The sequence below is a fragment of the Scylla paramamosain genome, chromosome 2, assembly GCF_035594125.1.
Source record: "Scylla paramamosain isolate STU-SP2022 chromosome 2, ASM3559412v1, whole genome shotgun sequence".
NCBI lineage: Eukaryota > Metazoa > Arthropoda > Malacostraca > Decapoda > Portunidae > Scylla > Scylla paramamosain.
In genome coordinates, this window is record NC_087152.1 from 36,589,317 (window position 1) to 36,608,022 (window position 18,706).

At 38.8% G+C, this 18,706-nt stretch overlaps 2 protein-coding genes across 15 annotated transcripts in view; one reads left to right on the forward strand and one right to left on the reverse strand.

The window, feature by feature from the left end:
* The window catches only part of LOC135114442 (uncharacterized), a 53,589-nt gene that overhangs the window by 5,242 nt on the left and 29,641 nt on the right, over positions 1-18,706 (forward strand). Inside the window, exon 1 of one of the 11 annotated variants that reach the window (XM_064030378.1) lies at positions 1,010-1,546. The exons of the other annotated variants lie outside the window; for them this stretch is intronic. Within the exon in view, the coding sequence (XP_063886448.1) occupies positions 1,415-1,546 (132 nt within the window). The 5' untranslated portion in view covers positions 1,010-1,414. Of the gene's footprint in view, positions 1-1,009; positions 1,547-18,706 lie in introns of those variants that run through there. 11 annotated transcript variants of the gene reach the window in all.
* LOC135114415 (sialin-like) lies at positions 2,404-17,493 on the reverse strand. 4 transcript variants are annotated; one of them, XM_064030325.1, is made up of 10 exons: positions 17,354-17,493; positions 16,386-16,567; positions 9,243-9,436; positions 8,804-9,037; positions 8,160-8,247; positions 7,536-7,762; positions 7,283-7,432; positions 6,446-6,578; positions 5,569-5,810; positions 2,404-3,464 (listed from the first exon to the last, which is right to left on the reverse strand). In XM_064030325.1, the coding sequence occupies exons 2-10, from the start codon at positions 16,555-16,557 to the stop codon at positions 3,303-3,305; spliced, it is 1,602 nt and encodes a 533-aa protein (XP_063886395.1). In that variant the 5' UTR covers positions 16,558-16,567; positions 17,354-17,493; the 3' UTR covers positions 2,404-3,302. The 4 variants fall into 4 exon arrangements, with proteins under 4 accessions (XP_063886395.1, XP_063886404.1, XP_063886389.1 ...); XM_064030334.1 differs by lacking the exon at positions 17,354-17,493 and adding an exon at positions 17,316-17,349 and having other exon boundaries at positions 9,243-9,351; XM_064030319.1 differs by lacking the exon at positions 17,354-17,493 and adding an exon at positions 17,316-17,343 and having other exon boundaries at positions 16,386-16,565.

An 18,706-nucleotide genomic window follows, 5' to 3' on the forward strand; every position in this document is an offset into this window, starting at 1 on the left:
AAGTGACGGGAATATCATATATTTGTGTGTATAATCCTTAAGCAACAAGGGAGGTGATATAAGAGCCTGAGTAAAGGGGAACGTATTGTGATTGAGTGTGGGAGTCACCCTGAGTTGATCTAAGGTAGAAATTTGTTCCTTAATTTCCTTTAATATGTATTTCCTCAATTTATTTGTAAGTTGACATTATTATTAGTATATTCTGTTATATAGAATAATTGCATTTTCTACCCTAACACTGATCTGGTACTGAAGTGATTCCTGGTGTGCTGTGCCATATATATATATATATATATATATATATATATATATATATATATATATATATATATATATATATATATATATATATATATATATATATATATATATATATTGTAAACCTAAGCATCACAATGTTCATTTCCATCAAGTAAAAAAGTAGCCATTGTTAAGCCAACTATGAAGGGAAATTTAAATTAACAAGATTTTAATTCTTAAAGACCTGGACTGACGAAACAAGCAGAAATGAACTACACGCACCCTCACCCATCTTATTCTCAGTCTGCCACGGTGAGGGAAATGAAGCCGTTCATGGAGAGAGACAGTCTAAATGAGAAAAGAATGCTTCAAACGTATGAATTGTGTTTGATATTAAAAGTGTAATAGTTGATTTGCCAAATGATGTCATAGCCTTCTTTGCCAAAATAAGGGTTCTTTATTAAGAAGTTAAATAATGATATTAAGATAAATAATAAAAAAAAAAGGCCAAAACATGTAGAACTGAAAATTGAAAATATATGAAAATGATAAAGTAAGAGTATGTAGAACAAAGTGTAGCATATTATTTATATAAATTGCTAGTGTAGATCATTATTTTTTAATGTAATAGTTATCCTATAATTTTTTCCTCTTTCGGAAAAAAAAAAAAAAGATACCACAAAGGTAATATACTGCAAGTTAATCTAGAATAAACAAATGTGTGTGTGTGTGTGTGAGAGAGAGAGAGAGAGAGAGAGACGAGTTGTGATCCAGCTGACGTCGGTGTCCAGAAGGAGCGTAAATTAGGTCTGCCTGACATGTCTGAGTGGATCCTGGTGTAATCTTTGTTCATTCGAGTAGAGAATAGCTTCGAAGCAGGAAACTGAAGCAATGCGACTCAATCTGGCCGCAGAGAGGCAGTCCCGACGAGTGTGTTGTGTTGTGCGTGTGTATTGCCCTCAGTGCTTCCATCTTCATCCGCTACACATCTTTTGCCACGTCTGTATAGGGTCGATGATTCTGATAGCTCTCCACCATACTCGCCCATACGCATCGTCCTGTCACATTTGATGATCTTTCTTATTCCCCTCACACAGTCCATCCACCTCCGCTCTGCTGGTCTTCCTTTCGTGTCCTACGCTGTACCTCCATCACTCTTCTCCCTTCTCTTCACATGGTCGTACTTGTGAAGTTTTCTTTCCTGTGTCTTGATTTGATTCTGTTGTCTCTGGAACGTTTATTTGTGGTCCGGATGAAGCAGGACTGCCAATTCCCTGCCCGTGGACCATTCCCAGCAGTTCACCAGGTATGTTGAAGGCAGTGGGTATATATGGACTTGCATTCTTGTGTGTCGTGAACTGATGAGTCTCGCTGATCAGATGACAGCTGCGCCACGCCACTATGTAACACCATCGTATTCTATTCAGTTGACAACATCGTAAGACTGTATAGTCCTTAAACTTTTAGTCATAAATAACAAAATTAATAGCGTTCATATATGAAGATTTACAGCTTAGGGCAGCGGTTCTCAAACTGTGGGGTCGCCATGCAAAGCTGCGTGGCGAGATAAACCTTGGTGGACAACAGGAACATGTGCATTTTACCTGAAATCGCAGTGATCATTTTTATACCGCCAGGTGGCTGTCCCCACACCTTCACCTGTGATGTCACTCCTGTGTTTTCCACGTAGATCTGCGTTTTTCTGCCTCGGTTTAGGTGTGTGTGTGTGTGTGTGTGTGTGTGTGTGTGTGTGTTTGTGTGTGCTGGACAAACAGCCATTGATCTTTATTTTTTTTTCGGACAAGTGGTAGATTGGGCAGGAACCACTCGTGTATCAAACGCGTATGTTGGACTGATCAACTAGACTAGAAATATAGGTATCGGATATCCGTATCCTCATCCGCATCCACGAATATCCTTATTAAAAAAAATCTACTTCCACATCGGCAATGCATGCAATATCCGCATCTCCCATCGCACTGTATATGCAAGCAACATCCGCATTCACGATTTGAGAATGAGGATATGAAGATATTAGTCAGCCTAGGCATACATAGACATTTATTGACTTGCAACTTACCTTGATCCTTGGGAAAGGTAACTTTCTCAAGGACATCATGTTTAAATTCCCAGTGATATTTGCATCCATGAAAAGGCAATTCATTTATTCATTTATTTATTATTTATTATTATTTTTTTTATGTAAGAGGATAACTGGCCAAGGGCAATTATGAAAAAAAAAATACACGTATTGCCAGTTCCTATATAGTTTCTATATCAATGAAAAATGAACAGAGGATAAGTGTCTTGAGAACTCCCACATGAAAGAGTTCAAGTCATAGGAAGGAGGAAATACAGAAACAGGCAGGGAGGTTCAGAGTGTACACGTCCTTGTTCATGAATAAAATCACTATCTTGTGTTGGAAATGTTTTTGTTGTGGTAGATAGCTGGTAGCTTTATCAAGGACATCATATTTCTTTGTAATTTTGAAGTAATGAATATACAAAAGAAAGTAATACTTTGAAAGCCATAATAAACCATGCAAAATAATAGATAATTAGCAGTAATTAACATGCTTAACGCATGAAGGGTTATTAGCATTCATCACCTCAATTTTTAAATGATGATGGTGTGCCTCACTCTTCTCACCGCCCAACTTGGCGCGCCATGAGAAGAAAAGGGTTGAAAACCACCTTACTTAAGGACGGTGGAAATGCAAGAAACAATTGAAAGGTAACCAGCCCTCCAGCCGTGCACCAACAAACACCAAGTATAAGTAAAACAGTGCCAGAGGTCGTCAGTCTAGTACGCTCATCATCAAGCGGTGATGAAACTGATGAGCAACACATTGCAAGTTCAGTGGAAGAACTAAAGAGTTATCGGAAAGAAAAGAGAATCTCCTGCCCTGTACCTCCTTCCCCACCACTCTTCTAATGAAGCAGGATAAAGTGTATGGGTGGCAATATTTTGTGTGCGTAGGTCTTAGTTGACATTACTACCTTGGGATTTGTTCATGATACAAAGACAGCCCTCAAGGAAAGTCAAAGAGTATGAGGAGTTTTTATTCATTATCGAAAATCGTGATGACGCGGACCTCTTTTCGTGGCTGCGGGTAATTCCAGGGCTGGACTTCCGCTGTTCCGAAGATGACAAAGATGGAGCAGAAAAACACATTGAATGAAGCAGAAATGATGAAAACAGTGTTCCACGCTTTCAGAGTTTGCTGAAAAGAACAAGAGGAAATTATGTATCATAAGACTCACTGAAGAGGGACTCAAACATATTATTTAATTCTTCTTATATGTATAACTGGTACAAGCGGACAGAAATTTAACCCACATTATTTCTGAAATGATGTATCATATGTAAGGAAAGTGATATGTCACGTCACCGTTCCACCACTTTTTTTTTCATGCAATGGAATGGATCTGTTCACAGTTCGTTAACGTCACGTCACCATCACATCACTCCCCCGTCACGTCACGGATTCTTTCCATGAATGTTTTGACGTGACGTGACGGTGCTGTGCCGAACTGTTGGCAGGACGCTGCCGATAGCGTGAACTACACCCCGTCAACGGTCAGTCTTTCTTTTGGGGTAATTGCCTTCCGAAAAGCAGTGTTTTTCTTGAGAAAATCTCTCTCTCTCTCTTTGTCTTATTTAACAAATAGTTCAACTTGAATTTTGACATTTTGAAGTAATGAATAAAATTACTTCATCCTGCAATTCCTTGTAGCGAGTCCAGTGGTCACCTTCAACTTTTTCTCTTCCTCAAGGCTATGTGTATCCACAACCGCTTCTTAGGTTTGAACTTTTCCTCTTCATCCAACAGAAATGCAATTATTGCAGGTTTCTTCAACCCATACCTGTGCATCACACCTACTTTGGGAATGAGCGGAGAATAGACGGAGCGGCTGATGACAGAAGACTGACGGGAAGTGATGAGACGGTGACATGATAAACAGTGTGAATACATGGCACGGTTGACGGAACGGTGACGTGACGTGATGAGACGGAGACGTGATGAAGCAGTATGAATTAACCTTAACTATTCATCGCACCACCGTCTCATCACGTGACGTCACAGTTACGTCAGAATTTCTTCAGTGTAATCAAATGTACCTCTTCACACCAAAACAGTTCGTCACCGTCACGCTACCTTCGCCCCATCACACCGTCACCCCACCATCACATCACAGCACCGTCACCCCACCATCACAACACAGCACCGTCACCCCACCATCACAACACAGCACCGTCACCCCACCATCACAACACAGCACCGTCACCCCGGCATCACAACACAGCACAGTCACCCCACCATCACATCACAGCACCTTCACCCCACCATCACAACACAGCACCGTCACCCCACCATCACATCACAGCACCGTCACCCCACCATCACATCACAGCACCGTCACCCCACCATCACATCACAGCACCGTCACCCCACCATCACATCACAGCACCGTCACCCCACCATCACATCACAGCACCGTCACCCCACCATCACATCACAGCACCGTCACCCCACCATCACATCACAGCACCGTCACCCAACCATCACAACACAGCACCGTCACCCCACCATCACATCACGGCACCGTCACGTCACGGATTCTCTCCAGGAATATTTTGACGTGACGTGACGGTGCCAGTCTTTCTTTAGTGTTAACTGTTCCCCGAAAAGTAGTGTTTTTCTTAAGATCTCCCTCTCTATTTTATTCAACAAATAATTGAATGTGAACTTTGACATTCGTAAGTAATGGAAGAATTTAACTTCGTCATCTTACAGTTCCTTGTAGAGAGTCCAGTATTCACCAACTTTTCTCTCCCTCAAGGCTTTATGTACCCACAACCGCTTCTTCTTTTTCGGAGTTCAACTTTTCCTCTTCATTCAACAGACATGCAATCACTGCAAGCTTCTTCAGCCCAAATCTATTCGTCATGCCTACCCGAGGTGTGAGTGGGAAATATATGCAGCGGCTGACAGAACATTGACATGACGTGATGAGACGGTGACGTGACTGTGTACTGTACTGTAGTGTGAATGCATGGCACGGCTGACAGAACACTGACGGAACGTGATGAGACGATGACTTGGCGGTATAGTGTAAATACATGGCACAGCTGACAGAACAGTGACAGAACGTGATGAGACGGTGACGTGACTGTAGTGTGAATACATGGCACAGCTGACAGAACAGTACCGTGACATGATGAGACGGTGACGTTACGGTGTAGTGTGAATCAGCTCTAGGGCAGCTATTGGCACGGCAGTAAACCACACGTGCAAGTAATGGAATGGCAATGCATGAACTTACGTTGTTGTTGATGATGGCTCCTGTCACGGCCGGCGCCAGGAAGCCCGTGGCGGAGCCCAGGGTGTTGGTGAGGCCCTTGAGCGTGCCGGCGAAGTTTGGGGCGATGTCCTGTTCGGATATGGAGGAGCCGCTGTTGATCGGTCCAGTGGCGCTCACCGACAGGCACATGACTATGATGGCCCACACAGGGTCGCACTCCACCCATATCATTGCCACCAACCCCGCTGCCGACACGTACAGGGCTGCCCACGCAAATGAAAGCATAGTATATAGAGTGCTGTACTAAATTTTTGGAAATATATCATTAATATTGCTTTTGTTGTTGTTATTGTTGTTGTTGTTGTTGTTGTTGTTGTTGTTTTAAACCGACAAGATGATGTATTTCCAGGCGGTCGCGCATCCAAATATCCACATCAAGCGTCGTTTAACTTCCCTGGTAGAACGAGGGTCCGCATTCTCAATCATTCCGTCGTCTTATTTCGACCATTTGAACAAAGTATAATGTAAGTTATTGGGGTGCTCAAAGATGATTATCTAATTAGGATTTTACGCCATTTATGAGGAAAACACCCACGAGGACCTGACTTATCATTTATATTTTTTGGAATGATCTTGATGAGAGAACACGACCGAGGAATACATTCATTTAACCTGGTATGATCAACATTGCTCATCTTTTACATTACTGAAAAATGTACCAGACTTAACTGTTTAACTGGCATTTTTTTCCCTTCATTACCGTTATCAGTCACTTGAACCTGTTTTAATTTAGTTCAATTATTATTATTATTATTATTATTATTATTATTATTATTATTATTATTATTATTATTATTATTATTATTATTATTATTATTATTATTATTTTCATGCTCACCTATCGATGTTGACAACTTTCTAACCACAACGAGGGAGACGTAATTTCTGGCGTGCAAGGCGTCTATGAAAATCCCCCACAACACAGACGTCACACACTGGATGGCGTAGGGCAGGGCCGAGCGTAACCCATTCTGTGGAAAAAGAATTGTGCACCGCTTTCTCTCTCTCTCTCTCTCTCTCTCTCTCTCTCTCTCTCTCTCTCTCTCTCTCTCTCTCTCTCTCTCTCTCTCTCTCAGGACGTATGAAATCACATGAATTAAGCCCGAGATTGAGCCTTACTAAAGAAATATGAATGAATGAACAAATTAATAAACAGTACATAAATAGTACATAAATTCACTCTATTGCACATTGTAGTTAAAGAAGTGAATGAATAACTGTACTCTGAGACCTTAGATTTAAAGAAAAATTAAACTAATTGAGAAATAAATAGAATGTAGTGAAGAAAAATAATCCGCAGTGATGTTGAGTGAACTTGAAATACAGGACCACTTTTTCTCTGCATTATAAAACTTTTCTTGAAGGTGCACACCAGCACCGCTGGCTTGAGGTAACCCACGCCACTACAGTCTGCCTGCTTTTTTTTTTTTTTTTTTTTTTTTTTTTTTAGCACGCCACTCAGAGCAGGATCTGTTTATTTGCTATCAAGTCCGAGATTTCAATAATGGCTAAATGAAAAAATGCAAATGTTCTTCCCTAATAAATCCATTGCTGTAGTTCTATTCGAGTGATCTAGTACACTATCCTTCTGAGTGGAGATACAGTCATAGAGTGTTTGGTTACTTAAAATGCATGTTTCAGTTCATTATCATTATCGAAGTTAGTATATACTCACGCTACTCATATCGAAGTGCAAAATATTACTGAAGTACGTAGGAAGTTCTGTTAGGAGAGTATAGAAACTGAAGTTATCACAGAAACTTGCCGCCATGATGGCCCAGAACGGAGCTGACGTCACGATGTGTTGCCAGGGAATGGCCACCACCTGCCAGGGGGATACGGTATTACTACAGTGTCCCTTCAAAACATAGAAATGTTGAAATATGACGTATCACATCCACCTCACTACTGATCATCACACCCATCACCTTGTCTCTCTTGACGTAATATCGGTGCTTCAGGATGTACTGCAGCTCTGAGGCGGAGATCCTGGGATGCTGCTCGGGAAGGTCATGTGCCAGGAGAAACCACAGAATTCCCCAAATTACACCCAAACCTCCAAATATGTAGAAGACGGAAGGCCACCCGCCCAAGAAGGTGGTGTTGCAGAGCCACCCACCGACTGCCATGGCCACCACCGTTCCAAAATTTGAACCTGCAACAGTTATATCATAATTTCATGGTCAAGGAAAAAAAAGTTGAAAAGTAGTTGTATTTCGGTCCCCCCCCCCCAAAAAAAAAAAAAAAAAAACATTAGCATATCTTTTAAGCGGTTCCCTGGTGCGCTGGTGCGCCTCCATTAACTCCATTGACTATATCCATATTTCAAAAATAGTTGTTCTCTCATAAGAAATTTATCTAAAAGCCACAGTTCTCATGGAGAATCTTAAACTATCACCAAAATCATAAAAAAAAAAATCCTTGAAAATCTTCATTAGCCTCCACTACATCTGTTTAAAGTGATGAAGATAAGATACTGAAATCTTTAAATATGCGGCTCCTTGTGGCTATTCTGAAATGTGAAGGCGATAGGTAAGCGAGGATGCTGTCACCTGACATAACAAAGCTGGAGTATTTGGCTTTGTCCTTGGGCGGGATCCAGGCTGCAATCATCAAGTGCACTGAGGGAAACACCATCCCCTGTGGACAAGGGACGTACGTATAAATGCACTAAAGCGTAGTGAATTAAGAACATAAGAACGTAAGAACACAAGGGATGCTGCAAGAATCCATACACGTGGCAATCCCTGTGTGAGACATAGCTACCTGTTTCCATCTATCATCCCCATCCATAAATTTGTCTAATCTTCTTTTAAAGTTCCCTAATGACTCAGCGCTAACAACCTGATTACTGAGTCCATTCCATTCATCTATTACTATATTTGAGAACCAATTCTTTCCTATCTCTTTTTAAATCTAACTTTTCAAACTTGAACCCATTATTTCTTATTCTGTCCTGATTACTGATCCTGAGAATTTTGCTAACGTCACCCTTGTTCTATTTCCTTATCAGGTCATGGCACCCGGAAGCCCGTGGGAATTTCAGTAATGATATAAGAAAGTTACTATATGAAGGATGAGAGGGAGGGAGGGAGAGTATAGAAGAACGAAAAGAGGTCGGCAGATAGAGGAATGGAGTAAGAGAGGATGGAAAACTACGATAATTTTAAGGAAAAATAATAATGTGCAGTCACACCTGCGTCAGTCCCTCCAACACTCTGAGGGCAATGAACAGATTGGCCGACGTATTGATACACAAGGGGGACAGCAGCGTCAGGATGGAGGGAATGAGAATGCCCAGGCCGAACATGAGGCGTCCCCCAAGGTACTCCGCCGCACGTCCCCCGATGAAGTTTGTTGCCGTGTAGCCATAGAAGAAAGCACCCAAAAGAATCGACTGTGTTTGTTCATCCCAGTCAAATTCACCTTGCTGAAAGTAACCAGTAATAACAGTTTTTAGAATGTAAAGGAATGTACTCAACCACATAGCGAAAAACTTAACTTGTAAAAACTTGCTTGCAGTGACCTCGCTGTACACACACACACACACGCACACACACACACACTGGATCGTTAAAGTAGATGAATCAAAAGATACAGTACACATTTCCAGCTGTGCTTTACTGAATACTTACTACATAATTGTCGCTGAGATGCTCGTCAGTGATTGGGCATGTGCCGTTGTTTAACGTCACGGTCACATTTCTGGTCACCATGGCCACGATGGTGATGGAGAGCGCCACTCTGTGTAGGAACGCCATCATCAGTCCCAGGAAGATCAACACTCCCAGAGCGTTTCTCGCATTCCACCACGAGCCGCCGCTTGAGTCTGAGGTAATTCACGGCATGGATCACTACTCTCTACGCCGCTAGGGACTCAAGAATGTAAATCACTTGTGTTGAAGATTCTCATTTAGAAACATCATCCCTAAAAAATTACTTGCGTGGAATATTCTCATTTAGAAACATGTGAACCTTAAAAAAATGGCAGTTTCATTCACCGGATACGAGTAACATGAGTGAAAAAAACATGTGGTAGGTCCGTCGTAAGTGTGCTGTTCTCCCATCAAAACTATTTTCATGGGTCACGGAATTTTGGGGTTCTCACGGATGTCGTTTCCCATTGATGATGCAGAGCCGTCATTAAACTGTCACTGCCATCATGAAAAGCACCACTACAGCCTCGTAAGCGTTGATGAAACAAGATCCCCGAGACGTTTGAGAACACTTCACGTTGTCTCCCTTGCACCAGGAGGTTCAAGCCACCTGGCATTTTAGGACAGATAATAGAAAATATCAAGAGAGAAAGAGAAAGAGAGAGAGAGAGAGAGAGAGAGAGAGAGAGAGAGAGAGAGAGAGAGAGAGAGAGAGAGAGACCATCTGTCCGTCCGTTCTGTTCATGTAGTACCAGATAACGATAACTTTCTAGTTTCTGTAGGTATCAATTATCCAAGTGAAGATTGGTGGTGATGTTACAAAGACTCCTGATTCAGCATGCCTTGTTCATGACCTGATGTCTTTCCATCTTAGATCTAATTTTCAATCTGTAGAACACCACTTCTCTACTAAACTTCATCTTCTTTTCCTCACTGAAACACAGGTGTCTGAGGCAACTGACAGTAGCCCCTTTTCTGTTCCCTCCTACTTTCTCTATCCTTATTTTCAATCCAAAGCTGGATGTTGCATTTATGTACGCAACAATTTAACCTGCTCTCGTGCTAACGCTCTTGAATCCTCCGAGTTTTCCGCCATCTGGCTATGACCACAGAGTCACTCTCAAGCTAAATTTATCTGCGCTGTATAACTTTCACCTAATTCCTCTGACTACAAGAAATTTTTTTAACTACTTAACTTCTAAAGCGGAGCACATTTTGACTCTCTTCCTTTTTGCGGAGATCTCCATTCTTGGAGACCAGTGTTCACCAGCTTTGGCTTTTCTCTCCCTTCACTGACCATCCTGGTGAACTAGCCTTTAATTTTGCTATCCTCCACGACCTAGAGCCACTGGTGCAACACCCTAGTCGTATTCCTGACTGTCTTGGAGATACACCCAACATTCTTGATCCTTTCCTAACCTCTAATCCTGCTCATGCTGTTACCCTCTCTTCTCCGTTGGGCTCCTCCGATCACAATCTCATATCTGTATCATGTCCTATCGCTCCGATTCCTCCTCAGGATCCCCAAAGCGGAGGTGCCTCTGGCGTTTTGCCTTTGCTAGTTGTGGGGACCTGAGGAGGTATTATGCTAATTTTCCTTGGAATGACTACTGCTTCCGTGTTAGAGACCCGTCTTTGTGTGCTGAGCGTATAACAGAGATGATATTGTCTGGCATGGAGGCGTATATTCCTCACTCTTTCTCTCGACCTAAACCTTCCAAACCATGGTTTAACACAAGCTGTTCTCGTGCTATACATGATAGAGAGTGGTTCACAGAAGGTACTTGAGCCTTCCATCACCTGAATCTCATATACTTTATATTTCTGCCCAGAATCGTGCCAAGTCTGTTCTCCAACTAGCCCAAAACTCATTCATTAACAGAAAGTGTCAAAATCTTTCAAGATCTAACTCCCCTCGTGACTTCTGACACTTAGCCAGAAACATCTCCAATAACTTTGTTTCTCCATCTTTCCCTCCTTTATTTCAACCTGATGGCACCACTGCTATCTCATCTACTTCTAAAGTTGAAATCTTCGCTCAAACCTTTGCTAAAAACTCTACCTTGGATGATTTAGGGTTTGTTCCTCCTTCTCCTCCACCATCTGACTACTTCATGCTACCTATTAAAATCCTTTGCAGTGATGTTTTTCCATGCCCTCGCTGGCCTAAACCCTCGGAAGGCTTATGGACCTGATGGGATCCCTCCTATTGTTCTCCAAAACTGTGCCTCCGTGCTTGCACCTTGCCTATTCAAATTCTTTCAACTCTCTCTGTCAACATCTACATTTCCTTCTTGCTGGAAGTTTGCTTACATTCAGCCTGTTCCTAAAAAGGGTGACCGTTCTAATCCCTCAAACTACTGTCTTATTGCTTTAATTTCCTGCCTATCTAAATTTTTTCAATCTATCCTCAGCAAGAAGATTCTTAAATATCTATCACTTCATAATCTTCTATCTGATTGCCAGTATGGGTTCCGTCAAGGCCGCTCTACTGGTGATGTTCTGGCTTTTCTTACTGAGTCTTGGTCATATTCTTGTAGAGATTTTGATGAAACTTTTGTTGTTGCCTTAGACATATCAAAGGCTTTTGATAGAGTCTGGCACAAAGCTTTGATTTCCAAACTACCCTCCTACGGCTTCTATCCTCTGTAACTTCATCTCAAGTTTCCTTTCTGACCGTTTTGTTGCTGCTGTGGTAGACGGTCACTGTTTTTCTCTTAAATGTATTGACATTGCTGTTCCTCAGGGTTCTGTCCTGTCACCACTCTTTTCCTATTATTCATCAATGATCTTCTAAGCCAAACTTCTTGCTCTGTCCACTCCTACGCTGATGATACCACCCTGCACTTTTTCACGTCTTTTCATCGACGTCCAACACTTCAGGAAGTAGACAGTTCAAGCAGGGGAGCCACAGAACGCCTGACTTCTGATCTCTCTAAAATTTCTGATTGGGGCAGAGTAAACTTAGTATTGTTCAGTGCCTCAAAAACTCAATTCCCCCATCTATCAACTCGACACAACCTTCCAGACAACTATCCCCTCTTCTTCAGTGACAGTCAACTGTCCCCCTCTTCTACACTGAACATTCTGTCTGTCCTTTACTTATAATCTAAACTGGAAACTTCACATCTCATCTCTAATTAAAACAGCTTCTATGAAATTAGGAGTTTTGAGTCGTCGTAGCCAGTTTTCTCTCTCTCTCTCTCTCTCTCTCTCTCTCTCTCTCTCTCTCTCTCTCTCTCTCTCTCTCTCTCTCTCTCTCTCTCTCTCTCTCTCTCTCTCTCTCTCTCTCTCTCTCTCTCTCTCTCTCTCTCTCTCTCTCTCTCTCTCTCTCTCTCTCTCTCTCTCTCCTTACACCCACAGCTGCTAACTCTGTACGGGTTACTTATCCGTCCATGTATGGAGTATGCTTCACATACGAGTATATTGGGGGATTCCACTCACACCACTCTTTTAGACAGGGTGGAATAAAAAACTTTTCGTCTTATGAACTCCACTCCTAACTGTTTTCAGCCTCTTTCTCATCGCCGCAATGTTGCATCTCTTCCTATCTTCTACTGCTATTTCCATGCCAATCTGCCCTTCTTATCTTGCTAACAGCATGCCTCCCATCTCCCCGTAGCCTCGCTGCACAAGACTTTCTTCTTTCTCTCACCCCTATTCTGTCCACCTCTTTAATGCAAGTGTTAACCAGTATTCTCAGTCATTCATTCCTTTCTCTACCTGTTTTTTTTTTCCTTTGTTGAAGTTTTTGTTGCCCTTGGCCGGTGCCCCCCCTCCTACATAAAAAAAAAAAAATGTGCTACAGCTGTTGTGTGTATATATATATATATATATATATATATATATATATATATATATATATATATATATATATATATATATATATATATATATATATATTTTTTTTTTTTTTTTTTTTTTTTTTTTTTATGTAGGAGGGATACTGGCCAAGGGCAACAAAAATCTAATAAAAAAAAATGCCCACTGAAATGCCAGTCCCATAAAAGGGTCAAAGCAGTGGCCAAAAATTGATGAATAAGTGTCTTGAAACCTCCCTCTTGAAGGAATTCAAGTCATAGGAAGGTGGAAATACAGAAGCAGGCAGGGAGTTCCAGAGTTTACCAGAGAAAGGGATGAATGATTGAGAATACTGGTTAACTCTTGCGTTAGAGAGGTGGACAGAATAGGGGTGAGAGAAAGAAGAAAGTCTTGTGCAGCGACGGCCGCGGAAGGAGGGGAGGCATGCAGTTAGCAAGATCAAAAGAGCAGTTAGCATGAAAATAGCTGTAGAAGACAGCTAGATATGCAACATTGCGGCGGTGAGAGAGAGGCTGAAGACAGTCAGTTAGAGGAGAGGAGTTGATGAGACGAAAAGCTTTTTGATATATATATATATATAATATTATATATATATATATATATATATATATATATATATATATATTATATATATATATATATATATATATATATATATATATATATATATATATATATATATATATATATATATATACTTCAGTGTTGTGTAAATTAGACAAGGAAGCAGACAGCCGACTAAAATTCTGCTTGGATTGTTCCAACCTAAAATATTTTGTGAAAAATCCTATTGTTTTGATTTTTCTTTTGATGAAAATGTCAAGAAAATTATTTAGGTGTATCGAAAAAATTTTTATATTCAGAGAAGAGGCGTGAATGCAGGAAGATACCATATATTTATTATTATTATTATTACTATTATTATTATTATTATTATTATTATTATTATTATTATTATTATTATTATTATTATTATTATTATTATTGTTATTATTATTATTATTATCACTATTATTATTATTATTATTATTATTATTATTATTATTATTATTATTATTATTATTATTATTATTATTATTATTATTATTATTATTATTATTATTATTATTATTATTATTATTTTATTATTATATCATAATTATCATTATTATTATTATTATCATTATTATTATTATTATTATTATTATTATTATTATTATTATTATTATTATTATTATTATTATTATTATCATTATTATTATCACTATTATTATTATTATTATTATTATTATTATTATTATTATTATTATTATTATTATTATTATTATTATTATTATTATTATTATAATTATTATTATTATTATTATTATTATTATTATTATTATTATTATTACCATTAGGACTGTTATCATTTATGCAATGTTATTGCTATTAGTTATGCTATATTTGATATCATCTCTTCACTAGTGTTATGAACATATCTATCCACTTTACTATCTATATCTAACATTATTTTATCATTAATATTACTATTTATTATAATTCATTCTATCATTCATGTATTATTATTAATATGAATTCGATAGTAATTATCATATCATCAATAACATTGTTTTACCATGACGACTACTACTACTACTACTACTACTACTACTACTACTACTACTACTACTACTACTACTACTACTACTACTACTATTACTACTACTACTATACTACAGCAGGATTTTTTTTTTCCCGAACACTGGCGACGCCCGGAGCAGCTGGGTCATCATAACTTAATCAAATCAATTTTCTCATTATATTTTCTCATTATAAATTTATGCCTAGTCTGTTCCACATAATTTTCAATGCATCTCAAGATGGCCACACTAGAGCAGACAGCAGTGTGGAAATCATTAGCCAAATAAATGGACATATGGATTTTGACTCTCTTTCCAAATTTTATGACATTTCTACTTACAACAAGCATTTAAAAACTCAACAATCTTTTTATCTAAACGTAATGCACATAAATTTCAGGTCTCTTAATAAAAACTCAGACAACATCAGATCTTTCTTAAAATGCCTTCACACCACTTGACATCTTGGCAATCACTGAAACATGGCTCAGTAGTAACAACAAACACCTTCGTGAACTGTCAGGATACCACTCATGCCACCTAACTAGAAACACTCGACTACAAGGGGGAGTCTCAATCTTTGGTTCAAACACCCTGAAATCTGAACAAATTAAGGAATTAACAAGTATAAATCAAGACAGAAATAAATACTGTAAAAATAAACTTCAGTTCACTAGATATATTATTATGTTCTGCCTATTAACCAAACAGTAAACACAGAGCGGTTGAAGAATTTACTCATGTTATAAATACACTTCTACAAGATGTAATGAAAAATAATAACATGATTCTCTCTCTCTCTCTCTCTCTCTCTCTCTCTCTCTCTCTCTCTCTCTCTCTCTCTCTCTCTCTCTCTCTCTCTCTCTCTCTCTCCAGTTATATGTTTTTGCTATTTGTATATATATATATATATATATATATATATATATATATATATATATATATATATATATATATATATATATATATATATATATATATATTTTTTTTTTTTTTTTTTTTTTTTTTATGTAGGATGGACACTGGCCAAGGGCAACAAAAATCTAATAAAAAAAAAATGCCCACTGAAATGCCAGTCCCATAAAAGGGTCAAAGCAGTGGTCAAAATTGATGAATAAGTGTCTTGAAACCTCCCTCTTGAAGGAATTCAAGTCATAGGAAGGTGGAAATACAGAAGCAGGCAGGGAGTTCCAGAGTTTACCAGAGAAAGGGATGAATGATTGAGAATACTGGTTAACTCTTGCGTTAGAGAGGTGGACAGAAAAGACAGAATATATATATATATATATATATATATATATATATATATATATATATATATATATATATATATATATATATATATATATATATATATATATATATATATATATATGTCTGTATGTATGTATGAGTATATATGAATATGTATATATGTATGTATATGTGTGTAAATGTGTATGTGTTTATATGTGTATATACTTTGTATTATGGTTATCTTTACTGGTGCTAAGTTATAAAGATATAACCATTACTGCCACAAAAATCTTACGTTTTACATGGGTTACTTGTATAAGAAAACATAATATTACGTATATTTTAGATTCAGTAAGTATAATAAATTGTAAAATTAATGAAGAATGCGTTCATTGCTTAACTCATTGCATGTTGCGGTGCAAGTGATACATGAGGGATGCAGAGAGAATCATTGACTATTTACCGCTAGAAGTAACGGACTTGTGTGACGACTCGGCGACACATGAAAAGATTACTTCTCCTTTGTTCGGCTCTAAGTCACCAGTGAGCACCAGGCCCTTGTTCACTTTGCCACTGTCCCGTCCAGGCGCCGCCTGACCCACGCAACCATCGCTGCCCGAGCTGTCTACACTCATTGCCAAGTCTCTTAGTTACGTTGTAGGAGAGGAAAAAAAAAAAAAAATTATATATATACATATATATATATATATATATATATATATATATATATATATATATATATATATATATATATATATATATATATATATATATATATATATATATATATATACTCGTACAGATAGATAGATTAAAATTCTTGTTGTCCTTCGTTTTGTGGCACTTTGTCATTCAAATTCAGCAAACTTCATTATCCTGGTGAAGGTATACTGTGGATGTTGAGTCAGCGTGCACAGGCCACGCACGAACGAGTGTTGATCTTGTACACGAACTGTCTGCTCAATAAGTGTTTCTGACGGGTGACAGCTGTGAATTGTATCTCCCTCTTGGAGTTTCACTGATGAAGGACTTGAAATAAGATTTACTATTTAGGTGAACGCTTCTATTCGTTTCAGCTTTATGTTAAACGTTGGCACCTTCAGCATTCCTGACTCCAAATTAAATATTTGAAGTTATATTTTACCTCTCTCTCTCTCTTGATGAAATAGCTATTCAGTTTGCAACTTTCCAATTTTTGGCTATTTTTGCTGTCCGAGTGTCGATCCGTGCCACGGCCTCCAAAGAGACGTGTTTTGCGCTGCCACACCACAAACACTTGATGTTCTCTAGGTTCTCGATACACAGGAACAGTGGTGCCACACGTGTCTTGAATACACGTCTCACTAAGTATACATTAATGTATACTTATTCTGGAACTGCTGTACGACGTTACCCATCTGCTCGTCACCGTTATGGTAAAGGACTACATACCTTACGTAACACTTTCAGGCACCCACACTGGTGATGTCTGTGTCCCTAGCACCATCACACACCATCTTCACATGAGTCGTGTAATCTCTGCGATAAGTGTGTTGACACAGCCCATGAACAATTTAATGCCAGATTCGACTTTAAGGACTAGTGCGTAGAGCACACAATGCCTTCACGCTCGAGGTTATTTCTGAAAGATAAATAAATACGTAAAGTGGCCTTTTCTTTTTTTTTATTGAGATTGTAATTTGATTATATGCTTACACACTTACCGATATACTCATATACTCGTATTAATTACTGTTTGTATGTAGTACGTATGTACGCATGCGTGTGTGTGTGTTGTGAGTGGATGATCAGTATTAGAGTCCCATTATTTCTTGAGTCTTTTTTTTTTTTTTATGTAAAATGGGTGCTGACCAAGGGCAACAAAGCTTTCGAAAAAGGGGAAAAAAAATTTCCACTGAGGCGCCAGTCCGTAAGTAGAGCTCAAGTACTATCATCAAAAGATAAGTGTTTTGAAACCTCCCTCTTGAAAGAGTGCAAGTCATAGGAAGGAGGAAACACAGAAGCAGGCAAGGGATTCCAGAGTTTATCAGAAAAAAAAGGGATGAATGATTGAGAATAACTGGTTAACTTTTGCATTAGACAGGTGTATAGAATAGGAGTGAAAGTAGAAAGTCGTGTGCAGCGAGGCCGCGGAATGAAGGGAGGCATGCAGTTAGCAAGATCAGAAGAACAGTTAGCTTGAAAACAGCAGTAGAAGATAGCCAAAGATGCAACATTGCGACGATGAGAGAAGCTGAAGACAATCAGTTAGAGGAAAAGAGTTGATAAGACGAAATGGTTTTGATTAAACCCTGTCTAGAAAAGCAGTATGAGTGGAACTGTCCCATACATGTGAAGCATACTTCATACTTGGACAGATAAGGCTTCTGTATGGAGTTTGCAGCTGGCGAGTGAGAAAAACTAGCGGAAACGACCCAGAACGCTCACCTTTATAGAAGCTAGAGATGAGATGCGGAGTTTCCAGTTTAGATTAATGGTAAAGGATAGACCGAGGATGTTCAGTGTAGAAGGAAGAATATTATTGAAGAAGAGGGGATAGTCATTGAGTTGAGTGTCATTGAAGAAGAGGGGATCAAACGTGGTGTTACTGTAACGAGTGTACACTGAGAAAAGCGGCAGGCAAACTCATGCTGAAGCAAAAAATGTCATCTTGATCATTCGTCTAATCATTTTTTTTATTTGTATTGTATTAATTATTGACACACGATAGTAACGTGAGCATTGTTTAAGCTGTGTTTTTTTTTTTATTGTGTCCATGTCTGGTTGTTTTATAAAAAAAAAAAA